Here is a 15,373-nt window from a genome sequence, read left to right as displayed (position 1 = left end):
ACATAATAAAATCCAGGGCACTTGAATTCTAGCGTAATATGAAGGATACACTATGACGTACACAGACGGGTCCCAAGCCTCGGATGGCGTGGGCTGTGCGTTCGTCAGCGGTTCCGTCACTTGATCGTTTTGATTACCGGCCCACGGGTCAGTTTTCACAGCGGAACTGATTGCGATTGCCGAGGCAGTATGTTTCATAGAAGCTGGTGACGAATCTGTACACGCCATTCTTACGAATTCCCTGAGCAGTCTCTCGGCACTTCGATCTTTTTATTCATCATGTTCCCTCACACATCTCATTTTATCCCGTCTGACACGGCTGGGTCGGGATGGAAAGAGAGTTGCCCTGTCCTGGATCCCCAGCCACGTCGGAAAAGTGGGCAACGAGTTGGCTGATGCCGCTGCTGAGCGAGCGACGGTGACACCATATACCCGGCCTTTGTCGACCGCAGCCTGAGCCTTAACCCGACAGTCGTACTTTTTCAGAAACAAAACGCATTATTCTGGGATCGGACAAGCGGCAATAAGCTCAGAGCGATAAAAACCGAGCTGGGCTTTTGATCATCTTACTCTCGCCATGTACAAGGAGCAGCTCTATGCAGACTGCCTATCGGGCACATGCATGCCAGCCATGGTTATCTATTGTGTAGCGGCTGGCAGGTCCCTCTGTCATCCATGTGGTACCGTTTTCACTGTCCGTCATACAATTGTATTGTGTCCACGCCTCGCTGGAGAACGTTGTTGTTTTTGACGGCAGGCTTCACGCCTGACGATTAGCGATGTGCTTGGAGACAACTACTTTGTTGAGTCTAAGCAGATTTCCCGTTCTTTAAACATTTCGACTCCCACGTCATTTTCACACCTCACTAGTTATGTAAAAACATCGTTATGGGAGCAAAATGACTTATGTAGTCGACGCGCCCTAAACTGCCAATAAACAACGCCGTCCCAAACCGACCGGCAGAAACTGTTTCAGCTGGTTGCCTGTCAGCGCCGTGTCGACAGCACACCAAGTGTGTCTGTGGAACACATCACTTGACACTGTTCAGACGGACTTAGTCATCAAGCTAAAAAATTTGGTCGGAGGGCCATGGCGTGTCGCACTCCCAGGACCGTCCCCTACTCTACATCTTCTGTACCCAGCGACCCTAACCTAATGACAGGAAAACTAGCCAATCGAAACTTATCGCTAATGCGGATGAAGTAAATGCATACCAAGCAGAGTAAAGTTCATCAGATTCATCCGAAGGAGACCGAGAAGCTAGCGACATTGATCCATGAATAATGCATTTGGTCGTTTGAGACCTTGCCACCTGTAATATGTTTCCATCATAACGACATAGGGCTTATTTATTCACCACGAGCATGTGACGAGACAGGAAAAAAAAAATGAGAGAACGAGAAAGAGCGAGAGAGAAAGAAAGAAAGGGGAAGAGAGGAAGAGAGACGAAGATGGGGAGTGAGAGAGGGAGAGGGAGAGCGAGGGAAAGAGAGAGAGGGAGAGAGACAGAGACAGAGACACAGAGACACAGAGACACAGAGACACAGAGACAGAGACAGAGACAGACAGAGACAGAGACAGACACAGAGACAGAGACAGAGACAGAGACAAGAGACAGACAGAGACAGAGACAGAGACAGAGACAGAGACAGAGACAGAGACAGAGACAGAGACAGAGACAGAGACAGAGACAAGACAGAGACAGAGACAGAGACAGAGAGAGAGAGAGAAGAGAGAGAGAGAGAGAGAGAGAGAGAGAGAGAGAGAGAGAGAGAGGGAGAGAAGAGAGGAGAGAGAGAGAGAGAGAGAGAGAGAGCGAGAGAGAGAGAGAGAGAAAGAGGGAGAGAGAAGGGGAAAGTGGGACAGGAAGTAGGAGAGAAAGTGGGGAAGAAAGAGGGGGAGAAAGAGGGAGAGGGAGACCATGACCACGACCCAGAGAGCGGGAGCGAGAAAAGAGATATGGTGGGAGCGGGGGAGCGACAGCGGTACCGAGAAAGAGAGAGCGAGGGAGCGACAGAGCTATAGTGATGACGACTTTTTACAGCGGTAACATATAGATAGATAGATAGGTAGATAGATAGATAGATAGATAGATAGATAGATAGATAGATTAGATAGATAGATAGATAGATGAAGATAGATAGATAGATAGATAGAAGATAGATAGATAGATAGATAGATAGATAGATAGTAGATAGATAGATAATAGATAGATAGATATATAGATCGATAGATAGAGATAGATAGATAATAGATAGATAGATAGATAGATAGATATATAGATAGATAGATAGATAGATAGATAGATAGATAGATAGATAGATAGATAGATAGATAGATAGATAGATAGATAGATAGATAGATAGATAGATAGATAGATAGATAGATAGATAGATAGATAGATAGATAGATAGATAGATAGATAGATAGATAGATAGATAGATAGATAGATAGACAGACAGACAGACAGACAGACAGACAGACAGACAGACAGATAGATAGATAGATAGATAGATAGATAGATAGATAGATAGATAGATAGATAGATAGATAGATAGATAGATAGAAGATAGATAGATAAGATAGATAGATAGATATATAGATAGATAGATAGATAGATAGATAGATGATATAGATAGATAGATAGATAGATAGATAGATAGATAGATAGATAGATAGATAGATAGATAGATAGATAGATAGATAGATAGATAGATAGATAGATAGATAGATAGATAGATAGATAGATAGATAAACAGATAGATAGATAGATAGATATATAGATATAGATAGCAGCGACGACCAGTTTTAGGGCGCGTCGGCTGGAAATGGTCGCGGTCGTGTGATGGAATAAACGTCACCGTGGAACCTACGACAGATAGAAACTGAAAGGTTAACCAGTTCCGAGAGCTTGAGATTCGTTTCCTTAAGTGTCAGGCAGTACAAGATCTGGGGCATTCCGTAAAAGGAACCGCACTCGCGCTCCACGTACGTCATGACAGGCGATCAAGACGTGTGCACAGTTGACGGGCCACGGCATCGCGGGCAGCGGGGGCTATCATTAGCAAATACCAGGTGACGGCGTGCGGCATGAGTGTGTCCTATGCGTACACGGAAAACAGCAACTGCGTTCCTTCTGTCTCTGCGGAAACATGACTGCCACCGCTCGACCCAAGACCTGAAGAGAGAGCGAGAGCAAAAGAGCGAGAGACCTAGAGAAAGAGAGAGAGAGAGAGGAGAGAGAGAGAGAGTGAGAGTGAGAAAAAAATAAGAGAAAACCTGATGCTGTTTGCGTGGTTGGTCTGGGCAACGTTAAGTCTGCTTTCCGGCTCTGAGCGACCTGATAAACAGGCGGGGCGGCGAGCAGCTGCGCGTGCAGCCGCCGCCAGCCTCCATCGCGAGCCGAGGCCGGCCGAGATACGAGCCGTAGCGCAGCTCGAGAGCGGCGGCGCCGGCTCCGCCGTCTCCCACGGAGCGAGGGCCGGCCGCGGCCGCCGCTCGTAACAGCGCGCTCCGGGTGCAGCCAGACGGTGCCTGGATCGCGCCGGTCGGCCGCCGTGATGGCTGCCAGTACGCGGCGTCGCGTGCTCGGCATACTACCCACCTCACCGCGCGCCGTACGCCGCCGTGCTCGGACGACGCCAGCAATGGCGTAGCTGCTCCAGTTCGCGAAGGGACGCGCCGCACGCTTCCGACTAACACCGCAGTGATAGCGGCGGAAGGAGGAGGGGGGGGGGGGGGGGGGAGGGGACTCACCGTGTGACGCCGTGGGCAAGTGCTCCATGCCGTCGTCATGCTTGCGGATATGCAACTCAATGACCAGTTGGCATGTTTTGTTCTATCCAGGGCATATCAAACTTGAGGGTGGACTCGGGCCGTATGGAACTAGCTCGTTTTGGAAGTAAAGCGTAAGCCTCCTGCCCAAACCGTTCAGCACAACGTCATGAGTGAAACCCGTCAGCCAGCAAGCAAGACGGCAGGTGAAAACCCCCGCACTTCACGCACTGCATAAATCATTGGCTGTACTCCTGGTCTTTCTAAAAGTCAGCAAGATGCATGGCACATGGCATACCAACTCCTTACAAGACATACATTGCACATATTCTGCCCGGTAACCCATCCCGGTACCGTCCCGGTAGCCCAGCTGGTTGAGATGCTGACCTCCTCGTATACGTATACAGGACGGAGTGGGTTCGACTCCCCTCGGCGCTCGCTATTTGTCTCTGACTGAGGGTGTCTTGCGGTAGGTGACAGCGACCGCACTAAAGGTCAGTTGACGTGAATGGTCCGTTGGCGGGCACGAAGAACCATGCCGAGCATCACCACAGATTAAACTTTCGCCGCAAAGTGCTGATGTTGAACCGGAATTTCACGATCTGATTATGGGGTCAAGTCTCATGCAGCAAGCATTGCTTAACGTGAGTTTTAGTCCCAGAAATTCATCCATTCAAAAAGACCGGACTAAATCCTTAACAAACAACTTCCTCGTTCAATACTCGGCAGTTTTTGTCCCACAATAAGGCCTGTGACAATCTTTGGATGGGACGCATTGCAGTCGCCAACCATAATCATAGATGCATCATTGTGCGTCCTGGCCAGTTTCCTTTCATTTGCGCTACACCCACGCACATTATGCGTGTCTTCACCAGTTGAGCTTAAATGTGGTGACGTTGAGCAGACGCGCGCTGGTGGGTCTATTGACGACATGACTTCACTGACATCGCACATTACATTAGGCACCCTTTATACCGCACGCCACTAAAAGCGACACACACTCACTAGATTCATTCGGGGTGCTGTTACGTTACAAAGGAAACGGATGACGTCATCCAACCCCTGCAAGCAGCGCTAATTCAGCGGCGTGGCGGCACTGAACGCCAGCTACCGGCCGTCAGCGGCCACGGCACGCCGCGCAGCCCGGACGACTCGCCTTCAGGAAGCCGGTGCGCCGGTCCATGTTGAGGTGGATGTTCTTGATGGCGCCGTAATCGGCGAACTTGTCGTGGATGTCGTCCTCCTGCGCCTCCTCGTGCACGCCGGTCACGAACAGGATCCAGCCCTCCACCGCTGCAGCGGATAGGTCGTCGGTCAGACCGCGCCGTGCCACCGGTCAGCGGGGCAACATGCCGACCCAGGGCCTTCCGCATGCCTAGTACCACACGGTAACGAGCCCTCGCAGGCAGGTAATCCCTCTCACGAGAACGCGGCCGCGTCTTGTAAACCTCGCCAGTGAAATGCAACGCCAGGCAGAGCGCATCCCCACAGCCCCTTAACGTGACGGCGACGCCGGGGCAGCCCAGACAGTGACAAACTGTCGCAGCATCCGTCCGGATACCCGGCAGTCGAGGCTCGCCCCATTTCGTAGGCAGCTGATGGATGCCACCCAGACCCACAGCGATGCACGGCCCTCCATCAGCGCCAAGACAGCCCGCCGACACCAATACCATATCCCGATTGGATAACGCGACAGCCAGCTCGTAGAAATACTGCGAATCGATAAAACCGCGGCAAGCTGTCCATTGCGGCTTTACCGCCGTCCAGCCGCATCATATCGCCCCAGCGGTGAGCGGTGAGCGGTGAGCGGTGAGCGGTGGGCGGTGGGCGGTGGGCGGTGGGCGAGCCCGGCACTCGTCCCTTTCGACAGACGGTCACGCTTGGCTCCGCCCGGTGGCCGCTTCAGACGCCGCCGCCGCCGCCGCCGCCGCCGCCGCCGCCGCCGCCGTCGCGTCATTGCAGTTATTTGCCGCCGCCGGTCTGCTCTGGCCGCGGCGTCGCCCCCGAATATCAAGCGGCGACGAGGCGACGGCACGCGCGGCCGCCATCAGTCGGGTCCGGGGGGCGGGGGGGGGGGGGGGCGGAAAGCAGGGGCGTCAGCGGGAGCGGGAGCCGGTGAAGTCGGTGGGTCATGCCAGTGGAAGCGGGAGTAGGCCACATCAGCGCGAGCGAAAGCGGGTCGCGTCAGCGGGAGTGGTTCACGTCAGGAGCGAACACGTCAGGAGCGAAGCACGTCAGGAGCGGGCCATGTCAGGAGCGGGTCACGCCAGGAGCGCCGCACGCCAGGAGTGGGCCACGTCAGGAGCGGGCCACGTCAGGAGCGGTTCACGTCAGGAGCGAGCCACGTCCGGAGCGGGTCATGTCAGGAGCGGGGCACGTCAGGAGCGGGGCACGTCGAGAGCGAGCCACGTCAGGAGCGGGGCACGTCAGCATGAGCGGGTCACGTCAGCGAGAGCGGGAACGGGTCACGTCAGTGGGACCGAGGATCGGTCCACGGAACCATGACGATGTCGAACCGGTCAGATAACACAAGTCTGACGGCAATCGACCGAGACTTAGTCAGCTCGGGAGCCGTGCCAGTGTCAAGGCGAACCAGCTACATCCTCCGGGGGCGGCTGGGTCATGTCCGTCACACGCTGACTGCGTCCTGTCACTGGGTCGGAGATGGGACCGCATCCGTGAGGTCGCGGCCGCGTTGTATAATTCGGAACTTCATCGCCTCACATCGGCGAGACGCGGACCGCGCTGTCTGCAGCCGCAAGCCCACGCACGCAAGCCGCAAGCCCGTGCACGCACGCGATCAGCCGGCCGCGACCAAGCCGTAGCAGCGCGACTCGGTTAGATCGGCTGGCAGCCTATCGACCAAGTCATATTGGCAGACGTCGTCCGAGCCAATCACCACGGCGACGATCGCGTCACATCAACGGCAGGGCTGGTCGCGTCGCATACACAACTCGTACAAGTCACATCGGCGGCACAGCACCCGAGCCGGGCTCAAAGGGTGATGGTGATGACTTGGGCTTCAGTGCGCGCCGACTATTCTGCTCATGCGGCGTCCATGAGCTCAACGGGTGAAAAGGTATCGTCGGGGGCGAGCACGTCAGCGGGCGGAGCCCGATCGCCAGCCTGCGACGGTCGCACACGATCATCGAACCCACAGCGCGCCTGGTTACCGACCACCGCATTCCCAGCCAGCTTCTTTGATCCAGAAGGGCGGAGGGGATGGGCAAGCCCAAACTGCGAGGCGGACTCATGCCTGTTAATGAAGCCATTTCGTTACAAATGTGCGGCTGGAACTAGTGGCCGTCTCGGCGCCAGCTGTGCATTTCGCACGCGAGTCGGGGGCTTAAGCCACTCAACAGGCTCCGTAGAGAGACCGGCCTAACTTATTGAAACAAAGCCGGCAACGCTAACTCGCGCGCTTCGTTTCGAAGTTGGCAGCGCGGGCATTGAACGCGGGTAGCGAACACGAACGCTTGACGAACTTTCCTGGTACAATCTGGACTGAGGCGGGAGGCTCGAACGACGGCCACTCGAAACCCGAGACAAGAATGATGGCGTGTTTAGAAGGATGAGCGCCGTTATCTTAAGTTAAGTTTCAGCCATAAATCACGACGAAAGTGGAGCAGATAGATGTGCCGAAAAAAATCAGACGGAACCTCGCAGAACGCTACGAAAACAGTCCCAATTCAAGCGTGATGCACCTCAGATGGCAGCCATAGCTGAGTGGGTTTTTTGGGGGTGAGGGGATCCGGTTGAAGGCGGGACCCTCCCTAGTTCCACCTCCAAAGGCTACCAGAAGAGACCAAAATATGGGTTAGCGGCGTACACTAAATGTGGTCATGCTACTTGCTGTAGTTCAAACGTGCTTGGTAGCACCACGTCCTACTGCGCCGGCGTCACATTCGACCAATCACCATTCGCCAGCAGCGGCAGGCGGCCAGGCCGCTGTCCGTTAGTGTTGTGGTTCGTGAGCTCGCGAATGGTACACATATATGTGTACCGTTTAGTACATGTGTAAGCGGTATATATAGTATATGCGGAGCATACGGCGCGCGCGTACATACGGAATTGTGCGATGGACAAATCACAACCGATTTCACGAGCTCGGAAGTTCGAATACAATCGGTAAACATTCAGGGCACGAAAAGTGGTTTTGCGTTATTTGTGTGGGAGGGACGGCAAAGCCTGATTTGTTCGATGTGCCTTTTACTAGTTGTCCCTAACGCTGCAATAATTCTACAAAGGTCCTGCCAATGATCATTGTCCACTGCACAGGAGCACTATTGAGCACCACCTGACACTTTTCCCATGACAGCGTTAACGTATGGAGCACTGCAGCCGAAGACGAAACCGCAAAAAAATATAATGTTTCATGTGCTGGAGCCGAGGTTTCTGATAAGGTTTCCGCCAATGTAGCTAAAATAGTCAGACAACTCGTTGGAAAGACGAACCCTTCCCATGCCCCTCCGGGACCGCCGTGTGCAAAATCGTCCATCTGAGATCGTGGTGCCAGTAGCCCAGAATAACCTGATGCCGGGCTAAATTGACGCTGGAGCAGAACAAACCACTGCGCGAAATGAGACGCCCAGACGCCCCACGGCGCTCCCACAGGGCAGGGCGTCAGCCACACCTGGGCCGTCACTGGGTGAGCCATGTCGCTCATACAGAGCCAACGCTCGCGTGGTCCGGTGTGGAGACGACAGCAGTATACTGCAATACGCCAGTAGTCTTTGTTCGCGCCACGCAATGCGGCAACACAGCTGCCACCTGCAGTTCCCTTATATTGGTCTAAGCCTTGTTGAACGCTCTGTCTTAGTCGCGCCAAACAATGTGCACGACCCGGAAGTCAGACTTTACGCCGCTGAACTGCGAATCCAGCGTTTTCCCCCCGGGCTACGGCTAACATGAGCCCGCATGTCGCGATCCCGCCACAGTTTCCAACGAAGCATCGCGGGGACTTACAACGATCTGCCAGAAGACCACTCTTCGCCAACTATTGGGAGCTATGTCCCGCTCGCGACTTCGTCAGATGCGGCTGGATGGCGCAATTTCATTTCTATCTGGCGTAACCTACAGAATAATGCATTAAACGTGGTTATACCTACCTGGACCAGCTCATCGTTTTCATGCTAAGATATTTCAGAGCCGACAAGTAGGGTCATGCTGCAGACAGCATGCCTAACCAGGGAAAACATTATACTGCAGACAGCATCCTTAACCAGGGAAAACATTATACTGCAGACAGCATCCCTAACCAGGGAAAACATTAGACACCGCACACTGGCAAGTCAATAGGTTGATTTAGTCGTGCTACATTAAAAACAACTTATCACCAACGAAGCCGTGGAGCGCCAGTCCTTCTCATATACTGCTCGCATCTGAATCGGCCCACACCGGTCTGATTCGCGATATCTCAAGTCGCCTGAGGACGAAGAAGAACAAACGGAGGGGAGCCTATTGCCGTTTCAAGACCATGCAGTTGCGCTCTGCGGGCATTTAAACGGCAGCCTTGAATTTCGGAACCCCCCAGCAACCGAATCGTCAGATCGCTTTTGGATGAAGTTACGGAGAAGCGTCTTCTCGTTCGTGTACATGAAGCAGCCGACTGGTCAGCACGCCTTCGAAAGCAATCAGTTTGAGGGGATTCCGCTTTCCATGAAAGGGTTCCGAGTCGTTTTTCCTGGAGCCAACAGAACATCCTGACCCTAATAAATAGCTTGCCGAACCCAACAAGCAAATAGGTCAACAAATAAACAACAGCAAAAAGCAAGCAAAAGAAATCGCGAAAACACGTGTTACTACTTTGCGATGCAGCTTCGGTCGTAACCGACTAAAACGCTGTCACAGTAAGGGACCCACGGCTACGTTTTCGCCTAAACAGGGTCCTTGCGAAGGGCGAAACTTTGCGGAACAATTGTTTTATAAAAAGAAAACATCCGGCAAAAACGCATAAATTGCACAAGACGCTAATTGGATTTACGAGAAACATGCATGTAGATAAGACAGAAGTAATTGCGTTATTCTTCGGAGAAAGACCAAGAGAATGGCATTGTGGATGTATTAATATTTCGCCAACATGCCTTTATCGAAACAAATACCAGAAGTGCAGTCCAAATTGTTTGCCGGTGATGCTACTCGATTTTTCAGTTTTTAACGGCGAGCCACTGCTTTTACAGTACACCAACATTCATGGGAATATACAAGAAGTAATCGCTAGCCATTACTATGATACAGTGCGCATCTAACTATAAATAAGAATACGCAAAAAATACGTGTACACGCATAATATTAGAATACGAGAAAAATACGTGTACATGGACACATATTTTCGCGTATTCTAATGCTAAGTTAGATATGCAATGTAACATAGTAATAGCTGGTAATTGCTCGTTGTATAATTCCCTGAATGCCAGTGTTCTGTAAAAGCTGGGACTCGGTGTTTAAAAAAAGAGAAAAATCAAGTAGGATCACCAGCAGGCGATTTCCAATATACTTCTGCCATTCGTTTCGATAAAGGCATGTTGCCGAAACATCAACGCACCTATATCTTCACTCTCCTGGCTTTCTCCGAATAATAAGGCTATTACTACTGTTATTTTAAAAATGAATGAGCAAGAAGCAGCGAGGCGTTGCGCAGGAGTTTGCATCTCGTATTAAAAAAACGACTTGTTCGTAGATCAAGATCAATTCTGCACCAACGAATTTCTTTCACCGAACGACATCAAAATCCGCCCCTCCCATCCTTTCACCAGTGAGTCATCGGCAGCATTTTTGCCCGCTTCGTTTTACCGGCAGATATAACCAGTACGACATTCGAGCGAAGGACACAAGGACAAGGGCACACAACGACGCAGCAATGTGATGCAAACGATGTTTTCATGAAACCCACAGGATAGTTTTGTCGATGTGAAGCGAGAAAGGCGTGTTTGTACATGATCTGGTACGTCAGGTCGTCGAAGTCATAGTCCTGTCTCACCTGTCTTAGTCATGCATTTTATCTTCATGTTTCGCAAACATACATCACCATTTTCTTAAAACCTATAAAACCGCCGACAGAGAAATATGACGCATGGTTGTCGTAAAAACAAGTATAGCACACTCAAACACGTCACACCTTTTCATTCGCTCTGGTGACTGGGAACCGTAACTCATGAAATGGCAAAAGATAAAATAGAACGGCTCAATTTGGAACAAGAAGTGCTTCTCTCCCCTTTTTTAAAGTTTTGTCATCCCCATAATGTTTAAGTTACACACGACTTGATGCGCTTATTAAGTGATAGAGCGGCTTCCCTGAAGTGGAGGGATTCAAACGCCATAAGCAAACGCCGTTCATGAAAAGTCCTTAAAACCCTGGTACCTTCGGTGAGGTCTCTTCGGTTGAGTTGTCCCTGATTTTTCTTTCAGGTGTCTTTTAATTACTTCTCGTCGGTACGTGATTGAACGTCTGGATGGAGCCGCTACCGTAACATATCGTACACAGCCAGTGTAGGTTATGTTGTGAAGTCTACAATCTTCATCAGGATAAACAAATTAGTAAATTACATTGGTTTTCTTCCGCTGATCTTTGTCTTGTTGCAGGTTGTTACGCATGAGGGGACTGCTGATCTCTTCATTTATGTACTAGATGATGAGCTTCATATTTTGGTCTTCGTCGGTGCAAGACACACTCTCGGTGATTACCTGTCCCGTAGTGCGTCCTTCGACTTAACATGCAGTTTATTTGACTTGTGTAGAAAAAATATGATGCGTTCCTTTTTAAACGAAAAGCGTAGCCATAGGCTTTGCACACAGAACGTTTCGAAACTGTTTTTCTTGGATTGTTTTTGCATTCGTAGCTCATAAGAGTGAAACAGATCTTCATTAACGGATACTCCATTACACGGCCTTGCGGATGCTCGAATTGACAAGTGGGCAAAGAAATCAGACATTATCTAAACCGGTAACACGAGGCAAAAATATTCCAAGAGAAAAAGAACACCCCACGAATCTCAAATGAACTCTGCATAAGTCGACAAACGCGTCATACGGCAAGTCACCACCGAAGACATGTCTTGCATCGATACAGGCCAAAACCTGAAGCTCATAATCTGTCATAAAAACAAAAAGATCAGCAATCTCCCATGCGTGACAACCTGCAACAAGACCAAAAGCAACTGACGAAAGACAGTGTAATTTCCTAATTTGTTTGGTTTGATGAAATTGCAGACTTCGAAACATACGTCACATTGGCGTAACGACAACATCTCTATCTCGACGTTTAACCATGCACCGATGAGGAGTCATTTAACAACACCTGAAAGAAAACGCCAGATGCAAGTCACCCAAAGGGACCCCACCGAAAATACCGAAATCTTGAAAAAACTGTCATGAACAGCGCTCACTTATGGTGCTTGAATCCTTTCACATCGGGAAAGCCCCTTCATCACTCAATAAGTAACAGAAGTCGTGTGCCACTTAGACATTATGGGGATGACAAGACTTCAAAATGGGGAGATGAACATGTCTTGTTCTAGACTGAGCTGTTCTGTATTTTGTCATTTCGTGAGTAACCATCCCGAATTACCAGAGCAAATGAAAAGCTGTCACGTGGTTCAGCGTGCTATTTTTGTTTTCAAAACATCCTAGCACCATATGTCTGTGCCATGGCTGTGCTGCCATGTTTTTGTGCTGCTTCAGCGGATGGAAATAGATAATTTCGAAACGTTAGGATAAAATACATGACCACCATTTCGGTAGCTTGATCCTAACCTACCGAACAAAGATAAACGAAACATCAGGTCGGTTGAGCATGCTCAGAAAAGCTCATTAAAACTAAATACGCTTAGGTCTTCAACAATGGCTGCATGAAAGGAATCATTCTGCCAACTTTTGCCTATATGTTGTATATATATATATATATATATATATATATATATATATATATATATATTATGTTTATGCCTTTACCAGGCTTATAGTTTTCTCAACTTGATGGGACGTTATGAGCATGACGTCACATATCGGTCACTCGCATGATACGTTCGTTTTCGTAATCACATTGGTGGAGAGCAATAAATGCGTGCTTACGTTATTGAAATCCGCCAGCCTATAAACAGCCAGCCTGATACAGGTTTTCCAGCCGAAATGTCAGACCATGCTTGGCCCCTGGCCTGGCCTGAGCCGCGCTGAAAGCACCAGGAAAACTGAAAGGACCTCATAAATTATGCCATAAACACAACGTAACATACATAAACCAACAGGGACAACTGTGTCAAGAAAATGAATTATTTGTGTGTTGTTTTGTTATTGGCTGACACAAAAGTACTAATAGCACTGATAACTACATTTGTTTGCAGAAAGTTCTTGTAGATGAAAGACTATTTCCGAACTAGAAAAACTGCCTAGGGACGCCCTTCTCTCAGGCTCAAGAAGTAACCACAGGAAGAAGCGCCTTTTGTGAGATACCTCTGGGCTTTTGCATTCCATACTTGATATCTACGAACATTTTCCAGTTCCAAGCGTGTAACACTTGGCATTGGGCTCCGGAACGGTCCGGCCCGCACAGGGTTAGTTATGCAGCACTCCCCTGCACACGAGGTTTAAACTGGTGCGTGTCACGACGGTGTAACAACACTAGTGTTACGGAAAGACTCCTACGGACGGGAGTGCTTCGACACCAGTTATAAGCGACATAACTGATATTGCAAAAACTTAAACATACTTTACTCACACACGATATTACTTTTACCGCAGACTTATACAGCACATGGATGCTACACGACACAAATTTGTCCTTCAAAACCTTATGCACATAATTACATCTACTCCAAAAACGCATCCAGTCTTTACTTCTACGTGACATTACTTCCAATGCCAAGTCACATAAGACATGAGTGCTACACCACAAAACTTATACTGCAAAACATTATACTGGTCATTACTTAAACGGTTAAGACTTATGAAGTCTTCACTTACACATTACTCCTGCTGCAAAAACTCATACACGACATAACTAATATACATACACGACATAACTATTATACACACATGACATAACTACTATACATACACGACATAACTATTACACATACACGACATAACTACTAACAGCAAAACTTATGCCGCAAAAACAGATGCCAAACACAAAAAATATACTAGTTGCTACTTGTACAACGAAGACCTGATTGCCAGTCCTCGCTGCAGCACTTACGTTGCGTAAAAGTGTTCACAGCAGAAGCAATGCCTTGTACAAGCAATGGCTGTGTAAGTTTTGCAGTATAGTTATTGACGGATATAAGATTTTGAAGCATAAGTTTTATCGTGTAGCACTCGTCCCGCGTATATCTCTTTGCAAAAACAGAAAAGTTGCGTTTAAGTAATGACCGTACATGTTTTTCCAGAAGAGGTAATGATGCGTACACATTTTGGAGGTGTAAGTTTTGTCCTGCAACACTAATGTCGCGTATAAGATTTTTCAGCAAAAGTGGTGTCATGTATAAGTTATGACTGCATACGTGTTTGCAGCAGACGAGTTACAGTTTTTGTAGTATCAATTTTGTCACATAGCACTAATGTCGTGTACAAGTACTGGCAGCAGAGATAATGTAGCATTCCTGCCGGTAGGAGTTTTTGTCGTAGCACTTATGTCGTGGAGCCTGTCACGACATAGGATGACGATATCATTCCATTATAAAGAAGCGAAAGGAGCGACACCTATACGGCACTTTCCGAACATCGCCGACCAGCCTTCAACGGATCGATCCGCTAGTGGCGCTGCATTACAGTATGTACATCACAATGCCGCCCTCCCCTGAGTGGAGCCACACCGCTCTTACGAGTGGAACAGTAGCACATGTTCTCGTCTCAACTCCCAGTGGCGAAGTCGGTGCCTCTAAAACAGCACATGAAAACTGCATTTCGAGGATTTGCCTTTAAAGGTGCTTGCCAAGAGAAGAGAATAAATTTCCAGTGTGCTCCGCTCTGTGGCAGCACAAGAGCTGCAAAATATACCGTTTTAGCCTCCTACTCCAAACTGATACCGAACGACAATCCCTTTTCGATTACTTAGAAGACAGATTTTGATTCCCCGGATAAGATTCATTACGGGCCTTACAACCATTCAAATAACGATTTGACTGCCTGTGTGCAAGAAAATTTTACTTATGCACATGCATTACTCTAACAACATGCATTACTCTTTGTTGTTGATTGGAGTTTACGGGCGCGCCGACTGCGGTGGTCATTTGGCGCCCAACATGCATTACTTTAACAAGAAATGTGTGACAGATAACTATGCATCTATCAAACATTAGAGGCGTGTAAGCCTGATCCCTAAGCCTAAGTCATGGAACGGCGGCGGCGACGACGGTGACTTACATCGACAAGGCCCCGGCTCGCCGTCGTTGTCGCCCTCGACGCCCTCGTAGTCGCGGTGGCGCGTGTCGTCGCGCGCCGCCCGCTCGCCGTCAAAGCCACGTCCCTTCCGCTTGCGGGCCTTCTCCTTCAGCTTCACAATGCCCTCTGAAGCAGGGCACACCCGGGAGGGTTGGCAGTCAGACACAGATGGGAAGGTGCTGCCACCTTGGCTGTGCCACCGTCCTGATGTTCAGTGATAGT

General features: G+C 49.4%; 1 protein-coding gene across 1 annotated transcript in view; it reads right to left on the bottom strand.

Moving 5' to 3' along the window:
• tsu (40S ribosomal protein S12 homolog tsunagi) overlaps positions 1-15,373 on the bottom strand; it is a 42,739-nt gene that overhangs the window by 24,419 nt on the left and 2,947 nt on the right. Inside the window, exons 2-3 of the mRNA XM_037223054.1 lie at positions 15,134-15,277; positions 4,932-5,068 (exon numbers count right to left, since the gene is read on the bottom strand). Of these exons, the coding sequence (XP_037078949.1) occupies positions 4,932-5,068; positions 15,134-15,277 (281 nt within the window). The remainder of the gene's footprint in view (positions 1-4,931; positions 5,069-15,133; positions 15,278-15,373) is intronic.

This window comes from Pollicipes pollicipes, unplaced genomic scaffold, assembly GCF_011947565.3.
Source record: "Pollicipes pollicipes isolate AB1234 unplaced genomic scaffold, Ppol_2.1 Scaffold_4881;HRSCAF=5763_pilon_pilon_pilon, whole genome shotgun sequence".
Taxonomy (NCBI): domain Eukaryota; kingdom Metazoa; phylum Arthropoda; class Thecostraca; order Pollicipedomorpha; family Pollicipedidae; genus Pollicipes; species Pollicipes pollicipes.
This window is presented reverse-complemented; position numbering and strand designations above follow the sequence as displayed.